This window comes from Rattus rattus, chromosome 12 (genome assembly GCF_011064425.1).
Source record: "Rattus rattus isolate New Zealand chromosome 12, Rrattus_CSIRO_v1, whole genome shotgun sequence".
Classification (NCBI taxonomy): domain Eukaryota; kingdom Metazoa; phylum Chordata; class Mammalia; order Rodentia; family Muridae; genus Rattus; species Rattus rattus.
The window spans coordinates 84,799,994-84,818,896 of record NC_046165.1 but is presented as its reverse complement, the minus strand read 5'-3'; the positions used below and the strand labels follow the sequence as shown (position 1 = coordinate 84,818,896).

At 43.8% G+C, this 18,903-nt stretch overlaps 1 protein-coding gene across 1 annotated transcript in view; it reads right to left on the bottom strand.

Annotated features, from left to right (window-relative positions):
* The window catches only part of Nek10 (NIMA related kinase 10), an 80,849-nt gene that overhangs the window by 16,013 nt on the left and 45,933 nt on the right, over positions 1-18,903 (bottom strand). Inside the window, exons 15-22 of the mRNA XM_032917409.1 lie at positions 16,568-16,645; positions 15,296-15,360; positions 14,193-14,295; positions 13,980-14,108; positions 13,340-13,477; positions 11,306-11,351; positions 9,033-9,154; positions 8,812-8,914 (exon numbers count right to left, since the gene is read on the bottom strand). Of these exons, the coding sequence (XP_032773300.1) occupies positions 8,812-8,914; positions 9,033-9,154; positions 11,306-11,351; positions 13,340-13,477; positions 13,980-14,108; positions 14,193-14,295; positions 15,296-15,360; positions 16,568-16,645 (784 nt within the window). The remainder of the gene's footprint in view (positions 1-8,811; positions 8,915-9,032; positions 9,155-11,305; positions 11,352-13,339; positions 13,478-13,979; positions 14,109-14,192; positions 14,296-15,295; positions 15,361-16,567; positions 16,646-18,903) is intronic.

The window sequence follows — 18,903 nt, the reverse complement described above, 5'->3', positions numbered from 1 at the left end:
TTAACAGAAACATAGTGACACTAACAGAAGTTATGAACCAAATGGATTTAACAGATATCTATAGAACATTTCAACCTAAAACAAAAGAATGTACCTTCTTCTCATCACTTCATGATACCTTTTCCAAAATTGACCATATAATTAGACACAAAACAAGCCTCAACTGATACAAGAAGATTGAAATAATCCCATGCATCCTGCCAGATCACCATGTAATAAAGCTAGTCTACAGAGTCAATGCAGTCCCCATCAAAACTCCAACTCAATTCTTCCAGAGATTAAAAAAAAAAAAGTAATTCAACTGGAATAACAAAAAACCCCAGGATATTGCAAACTATTGTCAAAATAAGAGACCTTCTCGAGGGATCACCATCCCTGACCTCAAGCTGTACTACAGAGCAGTAGTGATAAAAACAGCATGGTATTGTTACAAAGACGGGCAGGTAAATCAATGGAATAGAATTGAAGACCCAGAATTAAACCCAATCACCTATGATCACCCGATCTTCGGCAAAGAAGTCAAAACCATCCAGTGGAAAAAAGACAGCATATTCAGCAAACGGTGCTGGTTCAAGTGGCAGTCACATGGAGAAGAATGCAGATCGATCCATTCCTAACTCCTTGTTCAAACTCAAGTCCAAGTGGATCAAGGACCTCCACATCAAACCAGAAACACTGAATCTAATAGAAGAGAAAGTGGGGAAGAGCCTCAAACATATCAGTACAGAACACCAATGGCTCAAGCTATAAGATCAACAATTGACAAACAGGACTTCATAAAATTAAAAAGCTTCTGCAAGCAAAGGACATTGTCGCCAGGATAAAATGGCAACCTACAAAATGGGGGGAAGTCTCTACCAATCCTCCGACCGATAGAGGCCTCCTTAAACAATACACACAAAGAACTCAAGAAGGTAGACTCCAGAGAATCAAATACCTATTTAAAACTGGGGTACAGAGCTAAGCAAAGAATTCTCAAGTAAAGAATCTCAAATTGCCAACAGGAACCTAAAACATGTTCAACATCCTTAGTCATCAGGGAAATGCAAGTCAAAACAACCCTGAGATTCCACCTCACACCAGTCAGAATAGCTAAGATCAAAAACTCAGGTGTCAGCAGATGCTGGCCAGGATGTGCAGAAAGATGAACACTCCTCCATTGTTGGTGGGATGGCAGACTGGTACAACCATTCTGGAAATCAGTCTGGAGGTTCCTCAGAAAATTGGACATAGTACTACCTGAGGACCCAGCTGTACCACCACTGGGCATATATCCAAATGGTGTTCCAACATACAACAAAAAGACATGCTCCACTATGTTCATAGCAGCCTTATTTATAATAGCCAGAAGATGTAAAGAACCCAGATGTCCCTCAACAGAGGAATGGATACAGAAAATGTGGTACATCTACACAATGGAATATTACTCAGCTATTAAAAATGATGACTTCATGAAATTCACAGGCAAATGGATGGAACTCAAAAATATCATCCTGAGTGAGATAACCCAGTCAGAATATTACACATCTGATATGTACTCACTGATAAATGGATATTAGGCAAAAAGCTCAGAATACCCACAAATATAACTCACAGACCATATAAAGCTCAAGAAAAAGGAAGACCAAAGTGTGGATGCTTCAGTCTTACTTAGAAGGGGGAACAAAATAATCAAGGGAAGTAGAGGGAAGGAGGGACCTAGGAGGGAGATGGAGGGAGGAGGGGGGAAGGGGGCAGGTGAGGGAGGAGATGGGGGGGTGAGTACAGAGGGTCAGGAAATTGAACAGAGGTGTGTAGCAGTGGGGTATGGGGAACTGGGGATAGCCACTAGAAAGTCCTAGGTGCCAGGAAAGCAAGAGACTACCAGGACCCAATAGGGATGGCACTAGCTGAAATGCCCAACAAAGGGAAGAGAAAACCTGTAGAGACCAAACCAGAGGTTAGGTCTCGGTTGAGGGATAGGGCCACCCACCCATCTCAAAAATATTAACACAGAATTGTTCCTGTCTAAAGGAAATGCAGGGACAAAGAATGGAGCAGAGACTGAAGGAAAGGCCATCCAGAGACTGCCCCGCCTAAGATGCCCCATCCATCCCATCCGCAGACACAAAACCCGGACACTAATGCTGATGCCAAGAAGTGCTTGCTGACGAGAGCCTCGTATGACTGACCCCTGAGAGGCTCCACCAGAGCCTGACCGATACTGATGTGGATGCTTGCAGCCATGCATCAGACTGAGCACGGGGACCACAATGGTGTGTTCAGGAAAAGGGCTGAAGAAGCTGAAGGGGTTTGCAACCCCATAGGAAGAACACACTACCCACCAGTAAGAACCCCCTCCCCGGAGCTTTCAGAGACTAAACAACCAACCAAAGAGGGGTTTGGGACCCATGGAGGGCCCCGTGGCTCCAGCTGCTTATGTAGCAGAGGATTGCCGTATCTGGCATCAATGGGAAGAGAGGCCCTTGGTCCTGCGAACACTCAATGCTGCAATTATGTAAGGAAATGCCAGAGAGGGGAGGCAGGGAGTGAGTTGGTGGGTGAAGGATCTCCCTAATGGAAGCAGGGGGGAGGGGCATGAGATAGGGGTTTGCTAAGGGGAAACCTGGAAGGGAGATAACATTTGAAATGTAAATAAATACAATAACTAATAAAAAAGGGAAATATAATTACCATTAATAGTTCACAAAACACACAAAAACAGACACGCTTAGATTTGTCCCAGTCTGCCGTCTGCCATTGTTTTAAGCTGCTGAGATTTTCAGGCTCCTTGTCGTCACAGCATAACCTGTCCCATCCTCACTACCCTGTGCTACTGTCCCATGCTGACTGATGCAGTATTTCCATTTTCATTCTAGCCCTCACTGCCCTGAACCGTCACCACAAACTCCTGAAGGAAGGGTCCCGTCTGTCCAGCTCACCTTGCCAGCTCGTATCAGTTCAGTCAGAGACTCAAGTTTTAGCCCTTTGCTTTATATCCACTCTGCGGGTACAGTAGCATTTGTTAAGCAACAAGCCTTTGATAAATGTCATACAGAATCAAGTTTGGCCTTGTTACTATCATCAATGTCAACCAGATATCACTTGACAAGGACATGTGTAGTGTACACCCTTGAGCAAGAACATGTGACCTCCTAAGCCATACGAAAAAAAGCCCATGCCTAAAATTATTACCTGATATCATGTGAGTTTTGTGTTTTGTTTTTCTTGTCTTTATTTGGGTGCCAAGGAAGCAGAAGAGGTGAAATTTTCCATTAAAATATGGACATTTGAAAAGGCTAAGCAATGTGAAATGATGGGTTTGAGCATGCGTTCCCCAGAGCCGCTCTGTGATGACCCAGGACACTATGGGTGCCACATAGCAGGTGATACCACTTAGGGCAGACACCCACTTTCCGTTTCTGCCTGTGCCTCACAGGCAACCAAAACATGCAGAAGCCAGGCCTGGGCATGTGTGCCCGTGTGCAGAGGGTAGTTTTCAGACAGAAACAGACTCACACACTGAAAGCAGAGAGACTGGCAATGGCTTGGAAAGGAGCAGTGCGGCCTGCTCAGTAGCTCTGAGTTGGACAACCGTGATGGGAAACCAAAGACAAAGCATCTTTAAGTCCAAGCACACACAACACGCTGGTGCTCCCAACTGTTCCCAAACTCCAGTGGTTTGCTTACTGAAAGCAACTGTAAGCCAACCTCAATACACACTCTGAGGAGGAGAACATCTGGGTTCTCCTAACGGCTTTTTATCTTGCTTGTTCGTTTGTTTTTCAGTTCAGTTTGTCTCATTCATCATTTGACAAATATGTGCTTCTTTTCTGGAAGTAAAAAAACTTTCCACCTCCACAAAAAAAAAAAAAAAAAAAACCAAAACACTACAGGGAAGGCTGCCCCTTTGTGGAGATGAATCCATCCAGGGAGCAATTGCAAGCTCTGGCTCTGGCGCCACCCTGTGGCGACTGCCCCTTTGTGGTGACAGGCTTCATCAACTACAGCACCCTTGTTAGCAGCATTGCCAAGTCTCTCTCTCTCTCTCTCTCTCTCTCTCACACACACACACACACACACACACACACACACACACACACACACACACACACACACTTCATCCAGCTTCCTGAAATATGGGGATTCTATATGCCTAGTTAAAAATTAATGCAATAATATTTCAATAAAACCACAGTCCCTCTTAAATCTAAATCTAATGGCCACATTTTAATCAACTGTGATAGATGATAAATATTGACAGAACTGTGGCATTTAAGATACTGTTAAAGAGTTATGTAAAAGATCTGGAAAATCATCTTCTATTCCCTGACAAAAATATTGTCATGCATCGTCCTGGTCACACCATCGCTGTGGTAGAAAAATCCCATTGCAGCAGATCTGCCCCACGGCCATTCTTCCCAGCTTTTATGGGTCTAGTTGTCTTATGCTCCCTCACTCAAGCTACGATGTCCGGAAAGATGAAGACACTTTTAGCTTAATAACTGCTAAGTGGAACTCTAATAAGTATTAAGTCAATAAACTGAGCAGAACAGCAACAAGAGGCAGGGAAAGGAAAACAAAATGAACAGTTGCTCTTTCTTCTAAACCCAAGTTATTTTCCTAGGGAGCCTGGCACGAGCTGAGAATATATTTTTAAAGTAACAGAGTCAACATAAAAAAAGAGGTGTGTTGCTATGCCTACTGTTTATACCTAATTAACATAGCCTGCCTGTCCACTTCCGGTTTAAAGTGGGACTGATCGTGCTCGTTTATCTCGTGCAGTTCTAGGGACTCTCTCTCTCTCTCTCTCTCTCTCTCTCTCTCTCTCTCTCTCTCTCTCTCTCTCTCTGAGAATGGGTGTGGTGACAGGGAAGGATGAGCTGTGGCAAGGACACCTTGGAAGTTAGTAAGGAGAACTGGGGACAGACCTGGCTGCACACACTTCCATACCTCTGAGAAAAGATCGAAGGCCATTCGAAGGTCAAAGTCATGGACCCTACAGAGCTAAAGATGGAGTCCCAGGCCCCCTCCTGCTCACACAATGCCCTCACAGATTCAAAGTCCAAAAGTACCACAGTCAGCTAGGTACCAAGAGCAGATGGCTGTATTCAAGGGAACTCTGTGAAAATCCTAATTGAATATGGATGCCTAAGCCCTACCAAACACATGGCTCCCATAATGGCAACACAGCAACAGGCTGGGGGACAGGCCGGACATGAGACTGGAGTAAGGCTTAGGCGAATATCAACTGCAGGATCTCTGAAGAAATCTTCCCCATGCTGCAAGTCCCCAGGCGATGGTGTTGGCTAGAACCCAGGGTGATTCTAACCGCTGTTTCCAGTCTCTTCTACAACATTAAAGGCAGCCCTTCATTACCAGAGGCATAAGGAAAGCATCCAACAAGAAAAACGAGATCAGACTAAGCAACTAAGCAAGGGGGAAACAAAGACAGAGCCAGAAAATACAGAAGCCATGTGGGCTGTTGAGGAAGGAGGTCTCCCTTACACTGGGAGGGAATAAAAGCCCTCAAAGATGGAGCAGGGAACATCTGGAACATTGTTCCGCTACTGAAAGTCAAACGTTCAAAACGACTAAAAAAATAAATCCTCAGAAATAACTGAAGTACGAGTAGAGGGAGATAAAGACGCATGCACTTTTATGCTAAATAAAGCCCCATCCAGAGCCAAGGATGAAAGGAACGGCCTGAAATTCTCTAAGGAGATATAAGTAGCTTCTGAGTTGGGTAACAAAAATTAAAATGGCAGGGGATTCCTGTCAGGCAGGTGGGATTCTGGAAGCATAAAGAAACACCTTCAAAATCAGGAAGGCCATGTGCTCCTCGTGTTCTCCTGAAGCCTCGATATCTGAGATGTGGGGACAAAGAGTGGGAACTCATGGCAAGTTCCAGAATAACAGCTGTGCACCAGACCTGAAGGGAAGTTCAGTCTGCATTGCTGCTTCAGCTACAGGAGTGGGGTATTCGGGAACAGGAAAGTGTCGGTTTCCCTGATCTACACTGTGGACATATGCAGATAAAGCTCAACACCCTCCTGGGAGAGCTGAAAAGAGATCAGGGTGAATGCATAGAAAAGGAGAAATGCAAACAGAAGGGAAGGCAACCATTAACTGGAAGGAAAACAAAAAGGTCTATGAGAGAAAGGAAAGTGAATTAGTCTGGGCAATAAGTACACACGGACAATGATGTAAACACTGAGTATTGCTTTAACCCTGAGCTGAACTGACAGCATGCGGATGGGCCGACAGGGAGGAGGAAAACTAAACCATCATGATGAAAGTCAAATACCATCTCCCCTCTCCCCCTCCCTCTCCCTCTCCCCTCTCTCCCTCTCTCTCCCCTCTCCTCCCCTCTCTCCTCTCTCTCTCTCCCCTCCTCTCCTCCTCCTCTCCCCTCTCCTTTCCTCTCCCTTCCCTTTCTCTCTCTCCTCCCCCTCCTCTTTCTTTCTCTCTCTCCCACATGACCCCTCTTTCCCAGCCTTCTTCCCTCTTCCTCTCTCCCTTCTCTCTCTGAATCCTTCTAGTCTAGTCTTTACTCTCCTCTCTCCCTTCTCTCTCTGAATCCTTCTAGTCTAGTCTTTACTCTCCTCTCTCTGCCTCTACCCATTTTCCAGGTCTCCTCCTTCTCCCAAATAAACTCCCTTTTATACTAAGCCTGTCCTGGGGCCTTGAGGGAAAGGCACCTTGGCCTGGGACCACTAAGGTGCTCGCTCCTGCCACCTCCTCACCTCCATTTTATAAAACACAACACTCATGAGTAACTATTATGTTCTGAAATCAAGTGCAAGTTGGATGTCCCTCCCATTGGGGAGCTGGGACCTGCAAACTGGCATCTCAGCTATCCACTGCGAGGTGGTGACGATCAGGAAAACTGTTAACACCATACCTTTTATTTTTGCTTTGTTTTATTATTTTTATTTTTTGAGATTTAGACTTTATATTTTTTCCCCTTCCCTCCTCCCTCCTAGATATATCCCCTCCTTCCATATACCCCTTCCTTGTTCTTTTTCAAATTCATGGCCTTTTTTTTTTCATTAAGTTTTATCACCTATATATATGCTACTCAGTGTAGATAACATTACTTGTATCTTATTACATTACAGAAAACCACAACTAATCAAAATGCCAAATTGTGGAGCCCAGTCCCAATTGTAGAAACGGGGGAAAGAATCCTAAAAGCCAGAAAACCATGGACTTTGCTGTAAGACTGTGCTTCCTAAGAATGTCAGAAGCTACGCCCATAAGTTCAACACAATTGAAGACAACAACCATAGTCATAGGAAAGCAAACTGGAAATGTCCAGGAGCCTCAGTACCATACACAGGACTACTGGCACCTAAGGAGTTCTCAGGGATGGAGAAATGCTCTCCCCAGGGAGGAGCAAGCCATTGGTTATACAACACCAAATGCACCCCTTTATCATCAGTGCTGTAGCTCTTGCTGTGTCTACAGCATCTTTTTACAGAAATTCATAGATAAGCCTACATTCCAGCAGTGTATTCTCAAACATCCTTTTACTGTAGGTATCTCATAATCAACCTGTGTAGAGACTACAAGTCTACATGAAGAGGGCCTCCCCCTTGTAGCTTATGAACCATAAATATCCCAAACAAGAGGAAAAGGAGTCAGGGGAAAAACAAGACACCACTCTGAACTAAAAATTGGTTCACAGAGAGTTAGAAAAATCTTCTAATTTAGTGGGGAAAGTTTTATTTTTTACTTTTTGTTATTTGTTGTTATTACCATTGTTGCTGTTATTATTATTTATGGTTTCCTTATTCATTCATTTTTTGGAAACAGACTCTACATAGGCCTGGATGGCCTCAGATTCAAAGAAATCGACCTGCCTCTGCCTCTGCCTCTTTCTCTGCCTCTCTCCCTGCCTCCCTGCCTCCCTGCCTCTCTGCCTCCCTGCCTTCCTGCCTCCCTGTCTCTCTACCCCCTAACCCCTGCCTCTGCTTCTGTCTCTGCCTCTGTCTCCCCAGTGCTGAAATTAAAGGTGTATGCCACCACACCCTGTCTTAATCAATGAAATTTAATATACTATCATCTGCCTTTCTGCTCCAGATGAAAACAGCAAACAAACAAACAGTTGTGTCAAAGGATACAGGTGGCTGTATTTGTAAAGCCCTGTGAGTCTGACACCTTTAAGACAGAGTGTGATAAAATGGTCCAAAGCAGTGTGCTCAATGTGTTAATCATCAAAGCTTTTGTTTATGAGGCAGAAAGAAAACGCAGAAAGCATTAATTGAGGAGCTAAATTAAACACAGAAGCATCCTAAGAGTACTGTATTCTCTCATATGAGCAAAGCACTCATTTACAACAGTATCGTCAGTTATCCAACATTGTGTGAATACTATTCTCTCAGGGATGTAGAAAGTAATTAAAATTTAACAAAAGAATTTTGTTTGTTCAGATGTTTTTTCATTGCTTTTTTTGTTTTGGTTTGGTTTTGCTTTTTGGATAAAGAATATCATGTGGTTCAGTCTAGCGTCAAACTTAGTATGTAGCTGAAATTGGCCTTGAACTCCAGACCCATCAGCCTCCACCTTCCAAAGGCTGGATTGTATGTGGGCACACCAATATCCAGCTCAAAAGTTAATGAAATGTAAAAGGTCATTTCCTCAGCCACACAGGCCACATTCTGCTTGCCCAAAAGTACCCTGTGGTCAGTGCCTACTCCACCAGACAACTCAGAACATTTCCATCCATGACAGAAGTTCTACTGACAGGCACCACCGCTCTGAAATAGGGTTCATTCCCGGACTAATCAGAAATTCTTCAGTTAAAAAGGTGAAGACTTTTATACTTACTAACTGTCACTTTGTCCTTATCTCCCAACATAATGTTGTTTGGCGTGAGATCTCTGTGAACAATCCTCTTCTCCTTGTGTAGGTATCGAAGAGCTAAGCACAACTTGAAACAAGAACAGAAGCAAAGTTGGCGCCTGCTGTATACGTAACCCACAGTGCATCTCTAAGGCAGCTCAGAACTTCACTGTATAATGAAAATTTCAACGAAGGGTGTAGTGTACCTGTATAAATATTTTCCACAGTCGTTCTTCACTGAAATGGTGCTGTTTTTCCTTCAAAGAACTAAAGTGCTCTCCAAGTGGGGCTCCTTCTATCAGTTCCATAACAATATACAACCTGTCATCTGTGCAAAAGCACAAAGGGGTCAGAGAAGTGTAAAGTCAGTGTAAAGCCCTGGAAAAGCTTCACAAAATAGAACCCATGCTTTTCAAAGATCACAAAATGTGCGGAGCACAAAACTGAAAACGTAGTGGCGGGATCCACTGAACGCTGGCAGAGCACAGGGCCGCGCTTAGGGCAGGCACAGCCTAGCACCAACCTCGTCTCTGACAAGTGTACTCATTTTCTGCTTGCACCAGAGAATGCCTGAAAGGTGCCAAAGACAGCAAGCCAACTGTCCCAAGTCACAAGGCCTGCCTCTTAGTGCCTCAGATCAAAGAAGACATTCGGAAAACCACATTATAAATGACATTTTGTACAGTGACATAGATTATGTCATAGAAACTTACCTGAGGATCATGCTATGATGTCGCAGTAACACAGACTAAAGGACCTATTGTCAGGCCCCTCCTGAGTAGAAAGAACTGGACTCTGATTTTGTTATGATTTACAAAGGTTTAGCGCTACTTGGGTTTTCTTGTTGCTGTTTGTGTTCTCTGAATTCCCTCCTCTAAAGCCCGCTTTAACTATTAATAATGGTACATGGCATGTGTCTTTTCTGACTGCTGGATGTACACAAAATGCACATGTACACAATTTATCTGCACAGGACAGACACCTCCCATCCTGCCCACTGACTTCTCCACCGGTCTTACACTGCAGCATGAATGCAGGCATACTGTCCTTCCTGCTGTCTTTCACAGGACTGCACACAACGAGTAAAGCCAGTCATTTAACGTCTCTCTTACAGACATTTATAGATCCCAAGTTTCACCATTCCAAGAAATATGTTCTTTGCACCGTGCTTAGCAAAAGCTCTATTTTCATTTTCTCACATTATAGTCTTCTTTGTTGTAATTTATAACCTGATAAATATTTTATACGTTTTAAGTTTCCTCCAACTCGTTTTGGAAGCCATCGGGCTCTGTAAGTGTTTTGTATTTACCTCTTCAGTCTAAGTCAGAAACTAAATCTGATCGCTTTAATTACCAGAAATGGTCCTGATATTAAGAACTAGCAGTTAAGGAGGAAGGAGTCCATCTAAATCATCTAAAGAAAGGAAATGGGTAAAACCATAACAAGTGGCCCAGCATATAGAGCAGTTTTGTTTAGTTTTGAGTCAGGGTCTCTATGTAGCCACGCCTGTCCTGGAACTCACTATGTAGATCAGGCTGTCCTCCAACACATGGAGCCTGCCTCTGCCTCTGGAGTGCTGCGATTAAAGGCATGCGCCTTAGTGCCTGGCTCAGAAAAGGTTTCTTAACATTAGCCCTGGTAAAGTGACACCTGTGAGGGAGCCGTGACAGCTATGTCACCATCAATCTTCCTTCACACGGAAGCACTTCAGGGTTTCTTCCTTCCTTCCTTCCTTCCTTCCTTCCTTCCTTCCTTCCTTCCTTCCTTCCTTCCTTCCTTCTTCCTTCCCTCCTTTCTCTTTGTGTTTAGTGCTGGCTATCCTGGAACTCACATTGTAGAACAGACCGGCCTCGAATTTAGAGATCCGCCTGCCTCTGCCTCTTGAGTGCTGGGATTAAAGGACTGTGTCACCATGCCGGGCTAATACTTCAGGATTTCATGTTACAGACCCTTAAGTTCAATACTTAAAGAAGCAACTGAGTTTGGCTTTGTCTAAAAGTTTTGACTGTGCTCTCCATCCCACAGGCGGGAAACAAGCCAGCCAGCCCGCTGACTCAGCCAGGACTCCGTCGCCACCTGGTGGCACCTACTGAATTTTGTGAGAAAAAAAATCCGCAAGGCAGAGTTCAATCCACTTTATTAGGAGTGGAAAATGCCACTAGATACAAGACAAGCTGCGGTGAGCTTGTGAAGAAAAGAGAACACCATGTTTTAGTTCCCTTTCTCCTGATTCTATCGAGTTCCTTTTGTACAGTAATTTAATTATGTTGGTTCATTCACACTGTGCCTCTATATAAAACATTTTAACTAGTTTCAGATCATCACTTAAAAATGTATTTTACTACCTAAGAAAGCAATGCTTGCTAATAATAAAAGTCAGAAGAAAACAGCTGAATGGGTTTGTTTTCTGACAACATAATTTAAACGTATATAAGAAACGAACATATGTTTCCTTACTTAGAAAGCAATCCATACTTACTTTCCAAAAATGTCTTATAATAACGTACAACGTTGGGATGATAAAGCTGTAAGAAAACAAAAAGCAAACACTTATCAGACTTTTCAAGGCACAAGCTTTCCCATGACTACTATGATTTTGTACACTGTAGTTACGTCTAAGACACAAGCTGCCATTTAAGGTTTTGAGTGACTTTTTAAATGTATTGCTTTTAAGTTAATGAAGAAGACAGTGTCCTCCATGCCTTTGTAAACAAGGCTAGAAGGTGCTGACCTTCCTAATGAAAAGTGGGGAATTTTAGAACTAGGCAGTTCCTTAACAATTCCCTTAGCATGTTCTACCCTAATGGCGGGCCTCAGCTACACAGGTTTTAAAAAAGAAAAATGATATAAAATGTCTCCAACTATTTATTAATAATGTGGTTTTTAGGTAAAGTGTCTTGTTTCAGAGGGACCACCGTGTCTGTAAGTGGTTTGTGCCTCTACGGGTCCCTTTGAGCAGGGCCCACCCCTGAGCAGGGCTCACAGAAACCCAGCAGGCCCAGCAGCAGAGTAGCCAGGATCTGTCAGCCTCTCCTACAGCCAGGAGTGGGTCTGTCCCTCAGCTCTGATGGGGAGTGGAAAAGGAGCCCTCAACCCTGGTGTGTCCCACCTGGGATGAGAAGGTGTCACCAGGAGACTCATAGGGCAGGAAATAAGGCCAACTCGTGCCACTGGCTAAGCCTGGTAGTTTGGAGCCCCTGTGGTGTGCTCATTGTCAGCTCTTAACAGACAGGGTCTCCCATTCCAGCCCCATTCCACTGATTCTTTATTCCATGATGCTCTTCTTTTTGGCTCAGGTGGCTTCTACAGGAGGGAGCAAGTGTATAACCTTCAGTGACGTGAAAGTCTAAGCTGAGGCAGCCTCATTGGCCTCTTCTAGATCACTTTTCTTAGGAAACTCACTTAAATTAGCACCCAAATCAACTAGCAAGTGACCCCAGATTTAAGCCATATGAGACCAGGCTAACAAACAGAACCATATTCTGGTTCTAGCTCATGAGGAAGGGTACATCCAGCCTTGGGACCTGACCAAAACATTAGATGGACTCAGGTCAAAGTCACATTCTAAGCTTGTGCTGTCAGGACAGAATGGGTTTGTGGAAGGATGGAATGGCTTCTTCTAACCCACTAAGATTTTATACAGATCAACAGCAGCACTGTTAGTGATGACTTTTATTCTAACTAGCGATGTCTAACTGTAGGTCCTGGTGACTAAAGACCATGTTTGTGCTGTCCTTTCTGCTCCAGCCCAGACACCAAGCAAACATGACTGCAGAGTACAGGGAGGCTGGCAGCTCCCTGGGACTTAAAAACAGAAACATACAAATAAGGAGAGCTTGGAAAGGAACCAGCATGTTCTTGGATCACAGAAAGAATTCCCAATTCTCTTCTGTGTTCCCTTTCCCCTCAAAAATCTAACATAATAACAGCTAATTGAGGTATTATATCATAGACTGCTCGTGCAAATAGAAATAACCCAGAGGATAGTGGGGCACACCTTTAATCCCAGCACTTAGGACAGACAGCCAGAAAGAGGGGCACTCAAGGACGCTCTCCATTGCAGAGCAGGCTTGAGGCCAGCCTAGTCTACATAAGCCTGGTCTAGAGAAGAAAAAGGAAACAGAACCGACATTTTAGATTTCACAAGCCAGACTTGAGGGGTATCAGCAAGCTGGCTTTACCTGACTGAAGTTGGAGGGTGGTCTTTCTCAAATCCCCAGCACTGAAGTAAGGGTGTCTTTCTCCTGTTCCTATGAGTGACTCAGTAGCTAAGCATATATGGTGTGTTCTGGCTTGTAGGCTCAACTGTTTTGCATCCAAGGCCCTGCTATAAACTCCTAAAAGAGTTTCCATGACTCAATAACAAACTTTAGGAAAAACACTGGTAAAAATATCACTGCACCAGTGTCCAGTATTTCTCACAGAACTGGTTTATAAACACATACAAGAACAGCAGCGCAGCTCAACTTCAATGACATGTCAGAGACATCTCAGAAATAAGACAAATATTTACCTGCTCCTTAATTATTGTTAATTCAGAAACAATGTTCTTCACACTGCTGTCTCGGTCTTTCTTATCCTTTCCAAATGCTGGGTTATGCAAATTGACCTCCTTCATTGCTAAAAGATTTTGACCACTGCGCTTTCTAACCTACAATAAAGGAAACAATTAATTAAATGCTCTGAGAGTTGAGGATTAAACAAAGACGAACTAGAATAACAAAATTACATGGTTGACCAAGCTGTAGCATGAGAGTATAGCTGTATTTACGCTAAGCTGAACAAGTTCAAATCTGTTATCTTCTGGCCTGGTCCCTTCTGCAGGACTCAGTAGGCTTTCCCTGTGCAGGTGTAGAAACACCGATGTAAGTTTATAAAGTATGCCGTGCACTGGGACAAGCTATTTTGATTCATTTCCTGGGGTAGAGGAAAGATGTCTTGTTTCATTCAGTGGCCAGGTACTAGAGCTGAGAGCCAAGGCAACACCCACATAATTATCATTCCTTGTTGGACACAACCAGCCACTGTCATCTCTGTGTACTTCCTCACTAGTTTTCAATGACAAGGACTCCAATTAAGATGAGTGTCGACATCTGGAGTGTGACTTCAAGTTTGTTTTGAAACATGAGAACTCTTTTCCAGGGCAGACTCACCTTATAAACACAGCCAAACGCTCCACTTCCAAGGTGGTCCAACAGAGCGTAGTCACCTATGTACTTCAAGGGCGCTTTCTTCTGGTTGATGCTTTCAATATTCTCAGCAATCTGCTTCAGCTCGTCTTCCTAACCAAGTCATAAAAGAGAAATTGGTTGCTATTATCCTGACCCCAGAGAGGCCCGCCCAAATGTTTAAAACCCAAGACTTACCAGGAGTAAATTCAACTGTGATACCAAGTCCGCATAAGCACCGATATCCCGAACGTAATGTCCTATGTCAATGAAGGTCTCAAACAGGTCGGTGGGGAAAAGTCTACAGGGAAACACACACTTGAAGTGGAGCTGGGGAACCGTGAGCCAATGCCTCCCTTCTGGATGCAGCTGGCTCATCAACTAACCCTCCCAACAAACCTAACTTCGCCAGCTGAGTAAGAAGTCTGTTTCTATGGCAGTAAAAGGCAATATAACTAAAATGGATTCCATCAAAGCCTCGTTTGTAATTTATTTGGGGGTTACAGACAATAAGCTTTCTAAAGAGGATGCTTGCTGGACTTTTACTGAGTACTTAGCACTTACATCAAGTCCTTTCAGTTCTAAACTTAGCTCCAGGATTAGCCTTTAATTTTAAATGTTTTGTGAGACTAAATTACTGAAAAAATGAAGAGACGTATGCATTTACAAAATTTTAGCTTCAGTGGCCTCTTAAAATGTTTGAATTCATTAAAATGGATGGCTTTGGGCCATTAAATGAAGGTTTATAATAATTTCCTTTTTTATCCAAATATCATAGGAAAATAAAGCAATAATATAATTTATACCTTGTCAACAAAGGAATTTTATACCATCCAGACTTCTCTCACCAATAAAATTTGGTGAAGTTGTAGACCTAGATTTTGTCCAAATGGTGTGCATGCTCCACATGTGTAATGAATGTGTCTCCTTCCTAAGGCCCGCATTTCCACCAGACTTAGCAACTCATCTCTAGCCCAGCCCTGGGTCCCAGCCTATCAGGGACACCTAAACAAACTCTTGGTTGGTAAGAGGATATGATCAGACTAACTTCTGAATAGTTAAAAAAAAAAAGGTATGTATATTCATTCTATATTTTCAAGTTGTCAATAACTTTAATTAAAACCAGACCCCAAGCAGTCACATGGCCTGAGGGGTGACTGTGGAAACTGTTAAGCCTGTGGAGACTGAGAAGTCTGGAGAGGCATGGCTTGAATGGAACCACTCTCTTCCCAGTGCCCTGTGGAAGCAGGCTGGCCTGAAAGGAGCTTCAGTTTACCCATCTGCCACATCGTTCCAAGTACCTTTTAAACAGTGGCCTGTTCCTTTCCATACTGAAGAGAAACCTCAGGGTTCTGAAAGCATAACACTAGGAAAGGAAAGAGAACATGACTCTTACAGAGCAGTGCAACAAAGTGAGACATTTTCAGTCCAGAAACACCAAGAAGTAAATATTACAGAAGCTTTCCTGTGAGAGGCTGACCTCAGCTGCAGGCCAGACACAAGCTACCATGAACCCTGGGGTCCCTCTCCTGCCTACAGAGTTGATACTACAACACTGTGTCATGCTGAAGATGTGGCCCTGCTTTCTTCTCACTAGCCATTCATTTATTTCTAGAAAGTACAAAGTGAGCAGAGAGATAAGAAATAACTTTCTTCTGCCAGGAAAGCCAATCACCAAAGATTTGCAGGAACTCAAGACTCACTCTCTGTAGACACCATGAACACCTCATTATTCATACAGTTTCTGTGAGTGAGTAGCCACTAGAAACGAGGGCATAGAAAAACATTAACAGGCATTCTGAATGCAAACCAGACAGACTGGTCTCCTGAATAACGTTCACACTGACCTTCAGGGCTGTCTTTCTCCCTCTTGTGACTTAGTAAGAATGACAAATACAGCTCCACAAAAGTGAATGTTGTCATTATGGTGTCACAGCTCCTGATGCTCACTCCTCAGAAAAGCACCAAGGAGACTACTTTTTTATTCCTACTTTAAGCCTTTGACACTCTGTCCAAGGCACACGCCGAAGCTGCCTAGCTTGCTACCTGTGCCCAAGTACTCTCTAAACTCCCCATCTCTCCCCTGCCAATAGCTCTCCTGTGGAGATTTCTGCTGCCCTAGAGAAGTTGTGACCAGCGACTCCTCATCACCTTTTAAACCCCTTCTTGTAAAGCAAAGCCCATTGCCTGGGCTCTCCTTTTCAAAAGCAAAATGTTGGTGACTGTGGTTCATGTTTAAAGTTGACAACCATCTTCCTGTTGTTGTTATATACTGGTATATAAGGGAAATGTTTCTTGAAAGTACAATCAGCTGATGACCAAAGAAGCCACTGAAGAAGCAACTTTAGTGACTCTATCTACCTATCTGTCTGTCTGTCTATCTGTCTGTCTCTGGGTCTTTTGTACTTTCTGTAGTCACTGGCTTCCACAGACTCCATGCCCAAGCACAGCCCTTCCCATCAGCATAGGGACCCACTACAAACCTGACCAATCCTCCAAAGGGCACACCATTTTATCACAGGCTCCCTACCTCTCCATATGTTGAGATAAAGAGCAACAGACAGGTTTCTTACCTGTAGCAGATTAGTTTTTGCTGCATTCGATTGTTTATTTGGTAAAATTAATTTTGCTATTGTATATACACCATTTTCCTGGAAAAATAAAGATCATGTATCAGTGACCATTAGCAATAGAGACAAGCAATTCAGAAGCAGTAAAGCAGCCTCATAATAGTATAAACAAACAGAAAAAACCATACTAAAAACGCCAATGCAATACTTTTAAGTGCCCAAGACTGCAGAATTACATAATAATATTATATAACAATCTACATAAATTTGAAGTGATTTAAACTGATAAGTGGATATTAGCCCTAAAGCTCAGATTACCCAAGATACAATCCACAGACCACGTGAAGCTTAAGAAGAAGGACAGCCAAAGTGTGGATGCTTCAGTCCTTCTTAGAAGGGGGAACAAAAATAATAGGAGGATATATGGAGACAAAGTTTGGAGCAGAGACTGAAGGAAAGGCCATTCAGAGCCTGCCCCTCCTGGGGATAAAGCCCATATACATACAGCCACCAAACCCAGACAATATTGCTGATGCCAAGAAGTGCATGCTGACAGGAACCTGATATAGCTGTCTCCTGAGAGGCTCTGCCAGAGCATGACAAAAACAGAGGCGAATGCTAGCAGCAAACCATTGAACTGAGAATGGGATCCCCATTTGGAGGAGTTAGAGAAAAGATTGAAGGAGATGAAGGGGTTTACAACCCCATAAGAGCTCCCAGGGACTAAACCACCATCCAAAGAATACACATGGACAGACCCATAGCTCCAGCTGCATATGTAGCAAAGGATGGCCTTGTTGGGCACCAATGGGAGAAGAAGCCCTTTGTCCTGCCAAGGCTGGACTTCCCCAATGCCCCCATGTAGGGGAATATCAGGGCACGGTGGCGGGAAGGGGTGTGTGGTTGGGAGAGGGAACACCCTCATAGAAGAAGCGGGAGGGAGGATGGGATGGGGGTTTATGGACAGGAAACTGGGGAAGGAGATAACATTTGAAGTGTAAATAAAAAAAAATCCAATAAAAAAAAGCAAAGGATGAAGAATATGAACAAACAAAACAATTCTAACATGTTTCTATTAAACTAAGTGCTGGAATGACAGCAGTCAGTGATGTGCTTGCCACACAAGCCTGGGGACCTGAGTTCGGTCCCCAGAGCTGAAGTGAAAAAAAAAAAAAAAAAAAAAAAAAGTGATCAGTTGGGTAAGGCAGCTCTCTTGCAATCCCAGTGCTGAAGTGGCAGAAGCAGGAGGCTCTCTGTGCCAGCCAGTCTACCTGAGTCAGGGAGCCCTGCCCCAGTGAAACACCCTGTCTCGGAAACAAGGTTGGGTAATAAGAAGTCAGCATATAGTTTAAAGCACATACTGTTCCTGCAGATGACCCAGAGTTTGATCCCATATTGGTGATTCACGGACACCTGTGTAAGTCGAACTCCAGGAGTGCAGCGCCCCCTACTGGTCGTGCAGGCACCAGTGCAATCATGTGCACAAACCCACAGGCAAACTCATACATGCATCATTTGCTTTACCTTAATTTTTTTTAAGTGGACATAATGAGAGGCTACCCAGAGATTGACCATTGTAAAATAGGTCTTTTTAAGAAAAGGGAAAGTGACATGTACAAACTTTCTTAAGAAATCAAGTTAACTGTGGGAATGACACTGTTTTGGGATTTACTCCAACATACACATGGAGGTGAATGAAAACAGAAGCCTGTTTCAGCCTTCTGCCAACTATCAAAGTATGTCTGTGTGGACATCTGGTCTACCTCACTGAATCTAACCTTTATAACTGGAGCTGCACTGTAGGTCATTTTACAATTCTGTTTTATTTATAAGTAAATTCATGAGAGATGGAGCCATTAGAGGGGAGTGATGAAGCGGCCAGCCATGACAACAGGAACTGTGGCCAACCTGGCCATTCTTCCCACCGTCCGTGCTGCCCATGGATTTATCTCACCTCCCCTTCCACCATGTATTCTGAAGATGAAGGTGCAGGTGTCTACCTTTTCCTCTGTAAAACTCATCAACAGGGAATTACCCCAACGAGAACTCAAATGACCGTGACTGAGGCACGGTGGAGACACTGACATCAGCCCGCCTCTGGTCTCTAAGTTATGTTTGGCTTCAGCTATGAAGTTGACACAGCCCTCAGATAACTGTGTGTGTGGTACATGTTCTCGATTGCTAATTGACTTAGGAGGCTCTAGCACGGTGTGGGCAGTACCACCCCAGGCAGGCGGTTCTGGGTTGTATAAGGAAGCAGGCTGAGCACACACCAGAGGGAGCAAGCCAGTAAGCAGCACTCCTCCATGACCTCTGTTTCCGGCTTGCCTCCAGGTTTC